Genomic DNA, 15472 nt, shown 5'->3' with positions numbered 1-15472 from the left:
ACTGGACACACGGCCTCAGGGCTAGGGGCCACAGCCCTACGTTCCCGTAGGAAAGGGGTGTCCACCTACTGCCACCCGCTAAATCCTTGATTCCCTGCCCCTGCAACACTTTCCCCCTGGCTACTCACAAGGAACACATCATCAAAGCCAGCCGAGGGCTCCTCTGCCGCCAGGAGAGTCTCGATGAGGTGGCCCAGATCTTCAACACTTCTCCTGTGCAGAAGCTGGAAGCAGGAGAGGAGAGCTGAGGTTCTGCGTCACGGGGGCTGCCAGGGCACACCGAGGGGATCCTGACCCGGGGTGGCAGGCACTGCCCCGTGGTACCTGCATGTTCAGAGCTGCCCGCACCGTCCTGCCCCTCTTCATCCCCTCCTGGGAAGGAGAGGACAGGACAGCCTGGCAGCACACTGCCAGCAGGCTGCGGTTCTCCTCCCTGCTCAGCGCTGGCCTCAGCTTGCTGGCCAGGGGAAAAAGGAAGAGAAAAGAGAAAGGGGATTTACCAGCCCTCTCCAGAGTGGCTCAAACCATGCCTGGGTTCCCCCTAATCGAGGGCACCAAACCCACCAGCCCCAGCCCCTGCCAGCAAGCGCTGCCCTCAGCTCCAGCAGCTCCTGCCTCCCCCCGGGCAGCAGCAAACCCCCAGCCCAGGGTAAGGAACCCCTGGGGCTCAGGAGACACCCAAAGTGGGGAGCAGCCTCCCACTCCACAGCCCCAGCAGCTCAACACCACTGGGGCTGCCCTGGCCAGCTGGGATGGGGCACACGGGGAGTCCCCAGAGTCGGGAACAGCCCTCACCTCAACTCCTCCAGGGCCTGAAACACTCCGTACACCAGGGAGTCCGCAGGCTCCTCCTTGATCCAGTCCTGCAAGTCACAGAGACACAGGCGCAGAGTTGTCAGTAGACATGGACACGGGACGGCCCTCCTGCCTCCCCCGGGACCGGCTCTGCTGCCAGGCCTGGGCAGACACTGCCCCGTCACCCCACGGGTCCCCAAAGGCACCGAGGGAGGGACCTTGCTCCACAGCCACCCTGCACCCCAGGGCCCCCCAGCTCAGGACACAGCTCCAGGAGCTCGCGAGAAGCCCAGAGACCATCGCCCATCTGGGGAAAGTGCAGCCCAAAGCTCCCCCGTGTGACTGTCCCTGCTGCAGGCACTCACCAGCAGGGTCTGTGTCACCTCCTGCTTCGAGGACAGCTCAAAGCTGCCAGCATCACCCACAGTCTGGATGGCAGAGCTGACCTCAGTGACACTCTGCACCAGGGCGAGCTTGAGCTGCATCTCCTGAGGGCAAAGAGAGCAAAGCACCCCTTGAACTCTCTGCAGGGCTGAGAGGTGGAAGAAGAGTATCAGCAGGGGGACACACAGGGGTTTGCATCTGGATGTTGAGGACAAACCCTTCCTTGAGGGATCTTTAGAAAGAGTTTGTCCATCTTGGTACACCCCGGCCCCAAGGGGCTGGAATGAGGGCACCCAGGTGTCCCTGTCCCTGCATGGCTCGTGCTCCTACCCTCTGTGTGACTCTGGAGAGCTGCAGGATGGTGCCCATGATCTCCCTATCCACACGGGCGAGCAGCTGCTCCCTGGGGGCACGCAGAGCGATGCCGCTGTACACGCACATCAGAGCAGCACGAGTGGCCTGAGGTCTCTCTGTGCCCTGCGGCAGCTGTGCCTGTGACAACAGAGATGCCCCCAGACGTCAGCCCCGGTCCTGCCCCGCACCCTCACCAGCTCCTTCCTTCCCTGGGCACCTCCCGGCAGCTCCTCGAGCTGCGAGCTCCGGGGCCGGGAGCTCTTCCCGTCCTGCAGCCGGGGCTCTGGCACGGGATGGGGAGCAGGGAGCAGCCAGCATCGCACACACTGCTGGCGGATTTACCGCTGTCCTTCCCAACACAGCTCAGGGGCCCCAATGCCGGGACATCCCCTCTGAAACACAGGTCTTGGGCAGCTCTTACAAGAGGGCTGATATAAACACAGCTGCCACAGTTTGGCTACAGAAGGTGTAGAAGTGGAAATAAGGTCAAAAAAAGGAAAGCCAAAGAGTGAAACCCTGGATCCTTTACCTTCCAGCCCGTGGAAGTCTCATAAAACCTGTCTCTGGTAAAAGCGGTCACTGTGTCCAAGACCAGGTTGAAGTGGGTCTCAGCAGCATGGGACACCACAGAAATCATCCCCTGCAACCACAGGGAAATGGGGAGTGGGCTCCAGCCCGAGCACTCAGCCATGGCCAGTGACAACGGCCAGGCAGGATGTTGCAATAAGGGGGAAACAGCAGCGATGGGCACATCAGGGAGGTCTGGAGCAGGGCCAGGAGCAGCTCTCCCTCTGCCCCAGCAACAGGCAGAGGATGCTCAGGACATGAGCATCACCTCACCTGGGTCTCAGAGAGCTCCGCAGAGTCTGTGTCCTGGAGGAACCTCAGCACCTGCCCTTGGACGTGGCTGAGGTCCCGACAACCTGCCAGCGCTGTCCCGAGAGCCTTGTAGAGGAAAAGCTGAACGAGAAGAGGCTGAGCCCGAGATGCGGTCACAGCCCGACCTGTCAGGAGAGGGCTGGCCCCAGACTGACCCGACTCCCCCAGGAGCAGGCGGGACTGCCCGCAGTGCCAGGCCGGGGCAGCACGGGGGGAAGCGCCATTTGGGGGTGAAGCAGTGAAAACTGCCTGCGTGGGCAGAGTCCCGGTGTGGGGCAGGAGACAAACCTTCTGCCAGGAGCCGGGGGCAGAGCTGCCCAGCTGCCGGCTCAGCTGCTGGCTCAGGCCCACGCTCCAGGTCTCATCCTCAATGAGCTTCAGGGATGCTCGCAAGAACTGGGGGGAAGAGGAGAGGAAGCGGGTGTCCCCCTGCCCTTGGCCAGGGCCCTTCCCACACCCCTGTGTCCTGGGATGCTGCTGGGGAGAGCTGCTGGAATGGCAGTGTCTCCCCTGCCAAGCCCAGCCCTCTTTTCACCAGCTCTCCACAACTCTGTCTGCTCCCTCTTCTCCCCGTCCGTTTGTGACACCCCGAGGATGCCGTACCTTAAGCACATGCTGCTCCCACTCTGCAGAGTCCAGGGAGCTCTCGGCTCTTCCTAGAAAGCAAGAGGAAGCAAAAGCTCTGCTGCTGTTCAAGCTCACACCAAAGAAGAGCCCGGTGGTCTCCTCTGTGGTCAGACCTCCCAGAAATCCCAGGCCATCAGGCTGGAAAGGGCCCACAAGCGCCTGTGCCAAAGCCCTTGCAAGGCCACAGACACAGGAGGGAGCCCAGGGGTGTTTGTCAGAGCCACTGCATTCATGATGGGGAAGGTCGCACTGACCGTGGCTGATCCCCACTGTGTGACTGCTGGGAAGCTGCCCCTCCCTCCTCTCCAGCCTCTCCTCCCACCCACACTTTACCTGCCAGGTGCTGCAGCAGGAGGGGGATCTCGGTGGCCCACGCTGTCCCCAAGGCCCCGCAGATCCAGCCCTGCAGGGCCTGCAGCAGCTGCAAGGCAGCGACTGCGCGGCCGCTGCTGGTGTGAGGAGCCGCCGCCAGCACCTGGGCGAGGGCAGCAGAGACGGGTCACCCCTGCCACCAGAGCCACCCCCGCCAGCCCCGAGACAGGACTGGGATCCCCGCGGGGCTCGAGCAGGCTCGGGAGTGCTGCCAGAAAAGCTCTTTCTTTCCCCAGGGCCCCGCTACTCACCAGCGTTCGAGCCAGCAGCGCCTGGGGAGCCGGCAGCCGGGCTGCGGGGAGGGGGAAAGGCTGGTGAGATGAAGAGGCCCCGCCGTGGCCTGACCCTCGTACCTCCTGTGGCCCACACAGGGCTGAGAGCAGCTGCACGGCCACAGTGCTGGCCCGGGGGCTCCCCAGGCTGCCCCGCATGGGGTGAAGGCAGATCCAGCACGGCCAGGAAGGAGCCCCCGGCTCCCCAGGAGCCAGAGCCTGACTCTGCCCTTTGCTTTTCCTGGGCTCCTGCTCAGGGTTCGTGGGGCACAGGGAGACACAGACTGGCCTGAGCCCCTTCCAAACCCAGCAGCACTCCCTGGGGCTCCTACCTTGCTCCGGCGAGTCCACAGCATCGGGCTCCTCCTCTTCCTCACATCCCGCTCTCTCCCGTCTCTCCAGCAGGGCTCGCAGGCCGCGGGACAGCGGGATCAGCACGCCGCTGTACTGGGCTGGCACCACGTACTGCAGCAGCCTGGGCCACAGGAGCTGCAGAGAAGAACCGGGCAATTCAGCACATCAGCATTTCCACTCAGTTCCAAGATGTAAAGGATGGTCTGCATTTCCCTGAGCCTCGTGTGCTTCAGCACACGTGAGGGGAGAGGTTCAGGCCATGAGGAAGAGCAATCAAAAACACTCTGAAGGCAAGAAGTGGCCACAGCAGCAGGCCAGATGGCAACTTACCTGGGACATCCCTCTCCGAGTGACATCCAGTGAGCCCAGGATGTCCACGCACAGGGACTGAAGAGCTCTGTCCTCCTGGGGCTTCCAGGCAAAAAGGCCTCCTGCCGCCTGTAAGACAGAGTTGGCAAAACCCCGGTTCCTCTCAGCTCCCGACCGACCAGGCTCAGGCACGGCCCCACCACCGCTGCTGTGCCAGCATCCCGGGAGCAGCCACCTCCCGAAGGAGAATCCAGAAGCCCTTTCCTTTGCCCTGCTCCCAAAACAGCCTCCTGGAGCCCTGGAGGAGAGTGGCACACACACATCTCCCAGCCAGCCAGATGCTCCAGCCAGAGAGGGAAGATCCTTGGCAAGCCAGCAGGAGGCTGGGCCATCCCTGGCCTTCATCTCCTGGGTGCCCGGCTGGAAACACTCACCCAAGGGGCTGCCACACAGCCTGTCCCCTTGCCAGAAGGGATGTGGGCCCCAGGCTGCTATGGGATGGGCAGGGCATGCTTTGGAGAGCCAGGGCACGAAAACACCACAGAAAGCTCCTCTAGCCAGGCCCACCTGTGTGCACGGGCTGAGCTGGGCTGATGGCCCATCAGCATTTCGGGACGGATGGTGTCGTGTCCCCACAAGTCTGTCCCTCCCTTCACAAGGCAGCTTTGCTGGAGGTGTGTGTGGGCACAGCTCAGCGCGAGGGGCGTGCAGGCAGCCCTGGGTGGCGTGTCCAGGTGCGAACCCACGTCACCCCGACATCTCCACCACCATGGCACAGCCCTGTGGAGGCCGCTGCGATGGCCGAGCTGGCGCCAATGGCCCTGCCGCGTGGAGCTCTCCATGGGCAAGGGCGCCTGCAGGAGCTCTCAGCACGGCCCCGGCACCAGCCGAAGCCCCGGTGTCCTGCCCTGTCCTTACCAGTCTGCCCGAGCTCCGGCTGTACTCGCTGAAGATGTGCCCCACCACATCCCGTGGCCAGCAGCTCTGGGAGCCGGAGCTCAGCAATTCCCAGATGAACTCCAGAACTGCCCTCTGCACCTGCCGGGGAGAGCGTGGTTATCAACTCCTGTTCCAAACCACAGGGAAGCCGCCTGCGCTTGGGGAAGCCTTTGTGGCTCACGGGGAGGTGACGAGGGCACGGCAGAAGCTTCTGCTGCAGCCATGGCCTGGTCAGGCTGTCCTGAGGGAAAGGGTTTCTCTGCCCTCCCTGTCAGCACTGTCTCTTCCCAAACCAGCTCACCTGGGCGCTGGGGTCGTTGCACACCAGCTGCACAGCTGCCACCACCTGGGGCAGCTTCTTCCTTGCTACAGGAGCTGGAAGAGACACAGAGAGGTGTGCTGAGGCAGAGCCCTGATGGCAGAAGGATCCCTTGAAGCTTCCAAGCTTCACATACACTGGTGGGACAGAGAAGCAGGGCCTGACTCTGAATTCACAGCAGGCAGGGGTGTGCACAGAGTGACTCTCTTTCTAGAGGCATGGCTGTTTTATAGGCACCGAAAGCTCTGGTAACGCAGAGAATGAGAGAAATGGCACTGGTAGGAGCATCTCCTCTGCAAACCATCCACTCGTGTCACTGAGCCTGGAGCATCGTCCCTGCTGTGCCCCCATTTCTAACTGCTGGGGACAGCTTGAGCATCATCACAGGGTGTCAGCTCGGCTGGGGGACCCGCTCTTTGCAGCTCCTCTCGGGTGCAGCTGCACCACTTCCAGCCCATTCCAGCATTCAGCCCAGCAGCTCCAGCCCCTGCCGTGTGTCCCCAGCCCTGGCACTGACCGTCAGAGCGGGCCAGCTCTCCCAGCAGGCTCAGGGTTGCCACACGCTGGGCCTCGCTCCCGTGCCTCAGCTGGGACCGCAGAACAGCTGCGGGGCAGGTTCGGGCTGCAGGGAAGAAATCGCATTCTGCATTAGCAGGCGGCTGCCCCTGGCTGCCGAGGACAGGCACAGAGCTGCCACGGCACATTGACATCGCCCCGTCCCCTCTCCTTACCCTGCAGCGTCATGGGGCGGGATGGCTTCGCCTTATGGGCTGGCCCAGGCTCCTCAGTCACATCAGGGACCTGTGGGAACAAGGGTCGTTTGAGAGAAATGTGCATCGGCCTTGAGAGGGACTGAAAAGATTTGGTGCTCTCTGCCTTCCTCCCCTCCCTTGCTCTTCCTGCAGCTTGGCCGAGAGGGAAATCGCTGTGGGAACCAGGCTGCCCCCCAGCCCCTTCCAAGCACAGAACTACAGAATGTCCCGAGTTGGAAGGAACCCACAAGGACCTTGAGTCCAATTCCTGTCCCTGCACAGGACACCCCACAGTTCACACCGTGGGTCTGAGGACGTTGTCCAGTCTCTTCTTGAACACTGTCAGGTTGGGGCCGTGACACCTCCTTGGGGAGCCTCTTCCAGTGTCCAGCACCTCTGGGTCAAGAACCTTTTCCTCATGTCCAACTGACCCTCCCCAGCACATCTTCTGCCATTCCCTGGGATCCCAGCATTGCTCTTCCTGCAGCCTTAAGGCACCTCCGTGGCACCTGGCTCACACCCTGGCGTGCTGGTCTGCAGGTGGTCCTGGCGGAGGGACACCCTGCCCTGCCCCGCAGGCTCCCCTTACCTGGTGGTGCCCAGCGGTGTGGGGGGCGAGAGCTGAGCCCCGTGGGGTTGGGGTCTGACCTCCCCCCAGCATCTGCAGTACGTGGCCGAGGTTCTACAAGAGAACGGGGAGGGGAGGAAGAGGAGGTTAAAGCCACCGCAATGCCCTGGGGAAAGGAGAAGCCTAGCAGGGCTGGGATGAGGGGAGCCCCTGATGTCAGCTCCCAGGGACATCCCCAAACCCTCCCACCCGGGGTCCTTGTTTGCCCCCTCAGAGCAGCACCAGAGGGTCTCTGCCCTCTGCACAGGGACACTGCTGACAACTCCAATTTGTAGAATCATAGAATCATTTTGGTTGGAAAAGACCCTCAGGATCACTGAGTCCAATGTTACCCCATCCCTGGCACTACCCCATGTCCCTGAGAACCTCATCTCCATCTGTTCAACCCCTCCAGGGATGGTGACTCCACCACTGCCCTAGAAAGCCTGTTCCAATGCCCCACAGCCCTTTCCAGGAAGAAATGTCTCCTCCTGGCACTTCCCACTTGGACCTTGTCCCGCACTGGATGGCACTGGACGTTACGGCAAAGCTCTGCCCATGCACAGGGCCTCAGGGAGGTGCCAGTGCCCTCCTTCCCAAGAAGATGAACGCCAGGGACTCTTGGTTCCCCCCATGTCCCCCATTGCTCTTTTCTTGCCCAAAGAGCCCAGGAAGCCTCAGGCCTCCTCTGCTCTCCCTGCTCCTTCTCTAAGAGCTTCCCAGTTCCCCTGGCACCCCACAGCTCCCCAGCACCGTGTGGCACCGGCACAGACTCGCCGATCAGCCACGCCGGGCCCTGCGCGAGTCCTCACCTCGGTGACCCGGGAGGTGTCCTGGACCCGCTGGTGCTGGCGCAGGAGCCGGAGGAGCTGCTCCCGGGCACGCTGGCAGTGCCGCTCCTCACACACAAGGACACCAACCATGGCAGTCACCGCACCCAGGACCGCCCGATTATCCTGGGGAGGGAAGGGAGAGGCTCCGCTTGGGCGGCTGAAGCTCTGCCTGGTGCTCAGCATGCCCTGGACACCAGTCTGCCCTTCCCACTGGGAGGGGTTCCCTTTCCCTTCTGCCCCATGGGAGAGGGACTCCAGAGCAGAGCCAGCATTTCCCCAGGCTGGTAGCCCAGCCCCTCCTGCAGAAAGGCCACAGGACTCGGCTGCTTCTCTCCAGGGAGGCCCCAGCCCCAGGCACAGTGCCAGCAGGCTCCCTGCTCAGGGGCTTTCCCCCCAGGCCCCTTCCCTTCCCCGCTTCCCTCTGCTTGACCCCAAGGGGCACAGACGGACCCACTGACATGGACACCCCCGCTGTGGCCCCAGCTGTGGCAAGCAGCACTTCTCACCTGTTCCTCCTTGCAGCCCAGCCAATTTACCACTGCGTGATGGAAGAGCGGGTAAAGGTCTCCACAGAGCTGTGCTGCCCTGCTCTGAGGAAAGGGGTGTCGTTTCTGGCTGCACAAGTACATGGTGATGCCCTTGGACCATCGCTCCAGAACTGCACCAGGAAAGAGAAAGGACAAGGGAGCACATGGGAGTCTGCAGCAGGGAAAGGTCCTTGTACCCTCGCCCAAGCCTGCTTTACATACAGCCCCAGGCTCAGCAGGGCCCAGTCCAGGACCAGATCTGGATACGAGGACAAGCTGTGCTCTGGAGATGTCTGGATTCTAAGACCCCACTGTTTCTCTCCTCCCCACTGCACCTCTTCCTCCTCAGTGGTCCCTTTGCCTCCAGCATTTGCCCCCACAGCCCCTTCCCTTCTCGCATACTCCGCTTTCAGTGCAGGGACTTCAAACCTCAGGGGAGAGAAGGGGAATCACAAAACCACAGACTGGCTGGGTTTCAGGACCTCTGTAGATCCCCAGCCCCACCTGCTCATGCAGGGTCACGGAGCAGATCACACAGGTGGGTCCAGGCAGGTTTGAATGTCCCAGAGCAGGAGACTCCACACCCGCTCTGGGCAGCCTGGGCCAGGCTCTGGCACCTCCCAGCAGACAAGTTTCTCCTCACATTCAGATGAACCCTCCTGTGTTTCAGTCTGTGCCCGTTGCCCCTCACCCTGGCATTGGGCACCACTGAACAGAGTCTGGTCCATCCTCTGACACCCACCCTTCAGATATTTACCAGAATAAATAAGGTCCCTCTCAGCCTCCTCCAGGCTGAATAGCCCCAGCTCTCTCAGCCTTTCCTCAGAAGAAAGACGCTCCAGACCCCTCAGCATCTTCGTAGCTCCTCTTTGTAAGGAACAGAAGCCATGGGAAGGGACCCCGGAGTTCCTGACGTGTCCTGCCCCAGAAAACTCCCAGGCTTCCCCCGCTCCTCCGCACACTCAGCAGTTTGGGGTCCCGGGGCGGGCTGACACCCACCACCTCTCCTCTAGGATCACATGGAGCCACCAAAGGCCACCCCAGCCCCTGCGCGGGCCCTGGCCGAGCTGACACTCACCCCCGCAGATGATGCGCAGGGTCCGGCCGCTCCCTGCCCGGCTCAGCGTCCTGCGCAGGGCCAGCAGCGTCGCTCCCGCGAAGGGGACACAGCGCAGGGCTGCAGAGGAGGGACAGAGGGACCCAGAGGGTCAGAGACACACAGGGGACACCAGGGTCCATCTCTCGCAAGGCTGCAGCTGCTGGGCCGTGTAGGACACACCAGAGGGCGTGGGGAGGGTGGCCTTCCCGAGGGGCACACGGGGAAGCCCTGTGGGGCAATAGGGGGGACAGTGGGGGACAGAGACCCTGCGGGTTTGTCTCCAGTGGGTTCCTACTGTCCGAGCACCAGGACTGGGCTGGTGAGGCAGAGCTGCTGGCCGGTCCTGGCACCAAGCGAGGAGGCGCGGAAACTCCAGAGTCCCCCCCAGTTCAAGACAGGGCATTTAGGGAGGGGGGATCCCTTCCACCTGTTATCACAGACCCCTGCCAAAACCAGGAGGCTGCATGTGCCGTACCATAGCTGCCAGCCATCTTGCCCAAGGTGACGAGCACAGCCTCATCAGGGACCTTCCCCACCACCTTCAGGTGGCTCTGCAGCTCAGCCATGACGAAGTAAAAGTGGGTGCGGGCCAGAGCCACCAAGAAGTCACTGGCGGCCATCTTCACATCATCCATCACACCCTGAAAAAGCACCACATGGAATTACAGAATCATTTTGGTTGGAAAAGCCCCTCAAGATCATCGTAGTCCAACTGTTAACCCGACCGTGGCACTAACCCATGTCCTGAGAACCTCATGTCCATCTGTCCAGCCCTCCAGGGATGGCGACTCCAGCACTGCCCTGGGCAGCCTGTTCCAATGCCCCACAGCCCTTTGGGGAAGAAATTGTTCCCCAGATCCAACCTCAACCTCCCCTGGGCAACCTGAGGCCGTTTCCTCTCTCCTGGCGCTTGTTCCTGGGGAGCAGAGCCCGACCCCCCTGGCTCCAAGCTCCTCTCAGGCAGTTCAGAGATCAGAAGGTCTCCCCTCAGCTCCTGTTCTCCAGCTGAACCCCCCAGGTCCCTCAGCCGCTCCATCACCCTTGTGCTCCAGCCCCTCACCAGCTCCCTTCCCTTCTCTCCACTCGCTCCAGCACCTCAAGGGATGTCCTGTAGCGATGGGCCCAAAACTGATCCCAGGATTCGAGGTATAACACAGTATTCAAGAACTAACGTTGAGCCTGACGCCAGCTCTTGCTCAGTTAGAAACAAGCCCAAGTCCACTTCTCTGCACAGCTCTGTGTCCCCTCTTCAAATTCTGTCATGAAGAGTCCCCAGAGCTTCTCTCTGAGGACCTCCTTGGGTCTGAATAACCGAGGAACATCTCTGTATCTCCCCAGAACCCAGGGATGGAGGCACGCTGCTTTGCTGGCCCTGTCGGAGAACAAGCTCACCTGGGCTGCTCGCAGGTCACCCGAGGCCTCTGCTATGAGGCGGTTCACAACACCACCGGGCAAGCAGCCATCCTCTCCCTGCAAGGCATGCTCCAGCTCCCGGTATGTGTCCACCCGGTTGCCCTGGGGACAGACCACAAAGGGCAGTGATGGGACTCGCTTCACCCTTGTTCCCAGAGAGCCACCAGAGAGACCCACTGTCCTCCAAACCATCTGTGCGACACGGGCATGAGGTATAAGCTGCAGGCATCGCGTCAGGAGAGCCACGGGCAACGGCAAGATCTTCCGCGGCAGCTCTGAGACAAGCAGACAAGCCAGAGGGGGACACGGACCCCACCAGGGGAAGAGGCCGTGGGGGTCACTCCTGAGGACGGGGAAGGTGGCAGTCACAGGGAAGGTGCCAGGTGGGCAAGGCGAAGGCGTGGGGACCAGTCCCTGCACTGAGGGGGAGAAGCCATGAGCACCCTGCACCCGGTGTCGCTCCTCGCACAGGCAGGAGCCCCGGGCTGCTGGGACAGCTCCAAATAAAGCTCAGGAGGGGCCTTGGGTACCTGGGGAAAGGCACTGGGGAGAAGCTGGGGCTGATGGCAGAGGCCATGCCCTGCCCAGGAGAAAGCCGAGAGCTCCTGGGGACAGGAGGGAGGCAGCAGAGACATTAGTCCCATCTGAGCAGCAGGATCAGTGCTTGGGGACACAGCTTGCAGGGCAGAGATGCCATCAGACAAGATCCCTCTCTGCCATGGCCCCGGGGAAGCCTGGGGCATGGAGGGGAGCCCTCACCCCCCGCCTCACCTCATGGTCTTGCAGCTGTTTCAGCCCAGATGTCCCAATGGCCACAAAGGTGTCGACAGCCTCAGGGACAGTCCCCGTCACCCCGTCTCTGTCCTCAGGACTGGAGGCTCTGGACGGGGGACACACACATGGACAGAGAGCTGGAAGGAAAGAAGGAACTGGTATTGCTGGCCGCAGAGCTTCCAGCAGGGGGGTGAAGGTCTCTCAGCCTCCCCAGCACCACCAGCCTGTGCTGGGCTGGGCTGGCAGGAGCAGTCGGTGGGATGAGAGGAGGGAGTGTGCCCCTCGCTGCAGCACTGGGCAGACCCCCTGGGGGACTGGGCCCAGTTGGGGGTCCCCAGTGCCAGGACAGCAGCGACATGCTGGAGGGAGCCCAGCGTGGGGCTGAGCTGGGCAGGGATGGACACGGGGCTCTGCCAGGGGGCCGGGAGGGCTGGGGCTGCGCAGCACCACAAGAGCTGCTGGGCCAGGCTGTCTCGGAGCCATCCCAGGCTGCTCGATGGAGGGCAGGGACAGCACGGAGCCCTCAGGGAGGTGCCTGGCAGCAGGACGGGAGGGGAGGTGACGGGGACACGGCCCCCAGCACCTGGAGGGACAGACGCTGCCTCGGCCTCCCGCCAGCCCCTCACCTCGGAGCGCCCTCATCCTCCTCGTGGCTGCAGATCTCCCAGATCAACACTCTCCTCTTAACAGGTTCTCCTCCCTCAAACTCCACAAGAAACCAAGGCAACAGCAGCCCCAGGAGGAGGAGATAGAACCCAGACGTTGTGACCTCACCGCAGGGCACGGTGCCTGGCCCAGGGCTGCGGTGGCACAGGGACATGTGCTGGGGACACACTGTGGGGCAGGGACCAGACAGGACCAGAGCAGGAGGAGTCTCTGGTAGATCCCAGATGCAGCAGTTTTCTCCAAAAGGGAAAAATCATGTCAGGTGGCTTCACTGGAGGAGTCTGGGGCTTCCACCTGGGGCCTCAGCTTCCTATAGGAAGTGAGGTGACTGTGCGAGTACCTGGGAGGAGTCTTGGGTGGATCCTGCAGGACAGAGTTTCCACTCAGAAAGAAAAATCACCTCGGGGAGATTCATTGGAAGAGTCTGAGGCTGCCACCCAGCATCTTCTGTCCCTAAAGCAGAGGTCAAAATACTCCAGGAAGTTCCTGGGAGGAGTTTTGGGTTCTTCCCAGAGAAGCGAGCTTCTAGCATGAGAAAAGTCATCTTGGGTAGCTGCCTTGGAGGAGTCTGGGGCAGCCAGCTGGGATCTCAGACAGTGAAAGCAGAGCTCAAACAGCTGCAGCAGAGTCTGGGAAGAGTCTTGGTGCGTTCTAGAGGTCAAAGCTTCCTGCAGAAGAAAAATGTCTTCTCCGGTAGCTTCTGTGGAAGAGTCTGGGGCTGGTACCAGGATCTTGGGGCACTGTCAGAGGAGCTCTTGAGAATCCAGGAGATGCCTGGGTGGAGACTTGGGTGGATCCTGCAGGAGAGAGATTCCTACAAATAACAAAAACCATCCCAGGCAGCTTCCTTGGAGGAGTCTGAGGCTGCTGCCCTGCATCTCAGATGCCTAAAGCATCTACCAGCACTCAGGCACACAAGACAGGGATCAGGGTGTCAGCATGATTTTAGCAACTGGACTAATAATTCTGATCTGAGACAAAAATCAATAAACCAATGAGTAACTCTGAATGTTATTTATTCTGTAGAAAAGATCAACTCACAAGCTTTCCTCAAAGACTTTCACCTTTTCACAGCCCTCTGGCGGCTCACACTTGAACTTGTAGCTGTTGTTGGGTTTTGGTGAGGCAGCATATTTTGGCAAGGGAGAATTATTCCCATTCTCTGCAGGAAGAGAGCATCTCATTCCTCCAGTGTGCCACACTATTAAAAAACACAATAGCTATCTTTACATGTCCCCCAAATTGAAACCCACATCATTACCAATGCTATAAAATTAAGGAACGTTTTCAGTCACCTTGAAGTTTTCATTTGCAAACAGGTTTTCTTATCTCAATCCCTTTCCTCCTTTCCTTTTCTCCTCATAGCATTTTCCAGGCTCCTCTGCAATCTCTGTCCATTCCTGGCCACTTCCTGTTTGTAACCGCAAACCTGAATCTGCGCTCCTGTGCCATCACCACCTGGCCAAGGAAACAGACAGTGTCGAGGGTTAAGATTGCGGGGTGACAATAAAACCCTGGCAGATGTATTGTTAACCCCCTCTCCCCCCCCACACTTCCCCCTCCCTCTCCTCCGTTTTCACTAAGGAGAGGCGATTGGAAGGAAAAGAAGCACAGAGTGAAGAGAGTTGGAAAAAATTAAAGATGTTTTACTAATGCTACTAATAAGAATAGAGAAAATAATACAAAATATACAAAACCAATCTTGAAAGTCTCAGCAACTGCAGAGCCGGCACCTGAAGTCCTTGATTGGACTCTGCAGCCAACCGGAGCTGGATTCAGTCTCTCACTAGGCCTCAGTTCGCAGGGATGACTAACAAGGTCCTCTCCTAAGGTCGGCCATAAGCTGAAGGGAAAAAGGGAAAGCACAAAGATCCTCGTGATCTCCCACTTTTATATGAAGTATTCACGTGAATGGGATGTTATACACAGTTGGTCAGTTTCTTGCTCACTTTCTTCTCGTCGCCCCTCTCGCGAGATGTCCATCTGTGCTTATCAATAAGTTTGCATTCCATTGCTAGGTTTACCAAAACATGTGTCTGGTTCTCCAGGAAAATGCAGTTAATATGAAGGCTTTAGCTCACAGGCAAAATTCACTGAAAGAGAAACTTGTTTTTAACAAAACCAGGACATTCCACCCCTTATAATATGCCATTCACTGAATACTTAAATCTTATCAATACAATCTATCAATACAATCTAATTAATCACTACAACTACATATATATATATATATATACATATGTACATATATACACAGGAGTAATTAATCAGTGGACCATCCTTTAACAAGTTCATTAAGTTCATTTTGTCACGACAGTTTCCCAGGGCAGGAAAAAATGGTACAAGTGCATCTCATGACCACTGTTTGTGGGTTAAAGACATCGACTTGGAAGGAGCTGTCAGGCGCCACTCGAAGAAGCGAGCGCTGGTTTCATCACCATTGTCTTGATCTGAAAGACACTTATTAAACACTGTTAGTGCGGCAATTCACATCATGCAGTTCAGTATTGAATATTTTCACCTAAACTCAAATCCCCTTGAGGTACACACCGAACTTCTCCATCCTTAAGCATCACCTACCAGGTGCTGCCAGGTCCCTGGGCAAAAACAATCCCACGAATGGGCTTGCTTTGCCTGAGGCAGGAGTAACCCAGACTGCCTTTCCTAACATGTTTTTCATGTGTACTACAGGGACTTTATCTCCTTCTACAGTCCGTAGAATTTCTGATTGGGCAGGCCCGGCTCGACTGGTTGATCCCCTGGTGTTGACCAACCAAGTGGCTTTTGCTAAATGTGAATCCCAGTTTTTAAAGGTTCCACCACCAAGTGCCTTTAGTGTAGTTTTTAGCAAACCATTGTACCTTTCAATTTTCCCAGAGGCTGGTGCATGATATGGAATATGATATACCCACTCAATACCATGTTCTTTGGCCCAATTGTCTATAATACTGTTTTTGAAATGAGTACCATTGTCTGATTCACTTCTTTCTGGCATACCCTGTCGCCAAAGGACTTGCTTTTCAAGGCCCAAGATAGTATTTCGGGCTGTAGCATGAGGTACGGCATATGTTTCCAACCATCCAGTGGTTGCTTCCACCATTGTAAGTACATAACGCTTACCTTGACGTGTTTGTGGAAGTGTAATATAATCAATCTGCCAAGCTTCTCCATACTTATACTTTAACCATCGTCCCCCA

General features: G+C 59.0%; 1 protein-coding gene and 1 long non-coding RNA gene across 2 annotated transcripts; both read right to left on the bottom strand.

Moving 5' to 3' along the window:
• Positions 1-65: 65 nt before the first annotated feature.
• On the bottom strand, positions 66-12722 carry LOC135576117 (maestro heat-like repeat-containing protein family member 2B). The gene is made up of 25 exons (XM_065039485.1): positions 12236-12722; positions 11607-11746; positions 10815-10937; positions 9898-10063; positions 9402-9500; positions 8255-8454; positions 7776-7919; positions 6946-7038; positions 6336-6405; positions 6122-6226; positions 5587-5660; positions 5265-5384; positions 4368-4475; positions 4016-4172; positions 3663-3703; positions 3373-3514; positions 3016-3068; positions 2701-2808; positions 2374-2493; positions 2063-2173; positions 1510-1671; positions 1161-1283; positions 796-863; positions 325-457; positions 66-224 (listed from the first exon to the last, which is right to left on the bottom strand). Exons 1-25 carry the CDS (start codon positions 12249-12251, stop codon positions 66-68), a joined length of 2835 nt encoding a protein of 944 aa, XP_064895557.1. The 5' UTR covers positions 12252-12722.
• A 141-nt stretch (positions 12723-12863) lies between these two features.
• Positions 12864-13815, bottom strand: LOC135576131 (uncharacterized). Its single transcript, XR_010467729.1, has 3 exons — positions 13571-13815; positions 13340-13476; positions 12864-13072 (listed from the first exon to the last, which is right to left on the bottom strand). It is a non-coding gene; the product is annotated as an uncharacterized LOC135576131 (long non-coding RNA).
• Positions 13816-15472: the final 1657 nt, after the last annotated feature.

Source organism: Columba livia, chromosome 23 (assembly GCF_036013475.1).
Source record: "Columba livia isolate bColLiv1 breed racing homer chromosome 23, bColLiv1.pat.W.v2, whole genome shotgun sequence".
Lineage (NCBI taxonomy): Eukaryota > Metazoa > Chordata > Aves > Columbiformes > Columbidae > Columba > Columba livia.
Note: the sequence above shows the minus strand (reverse complement) of the source record. Positions and strands in the feature narration are given on the sequence as shown.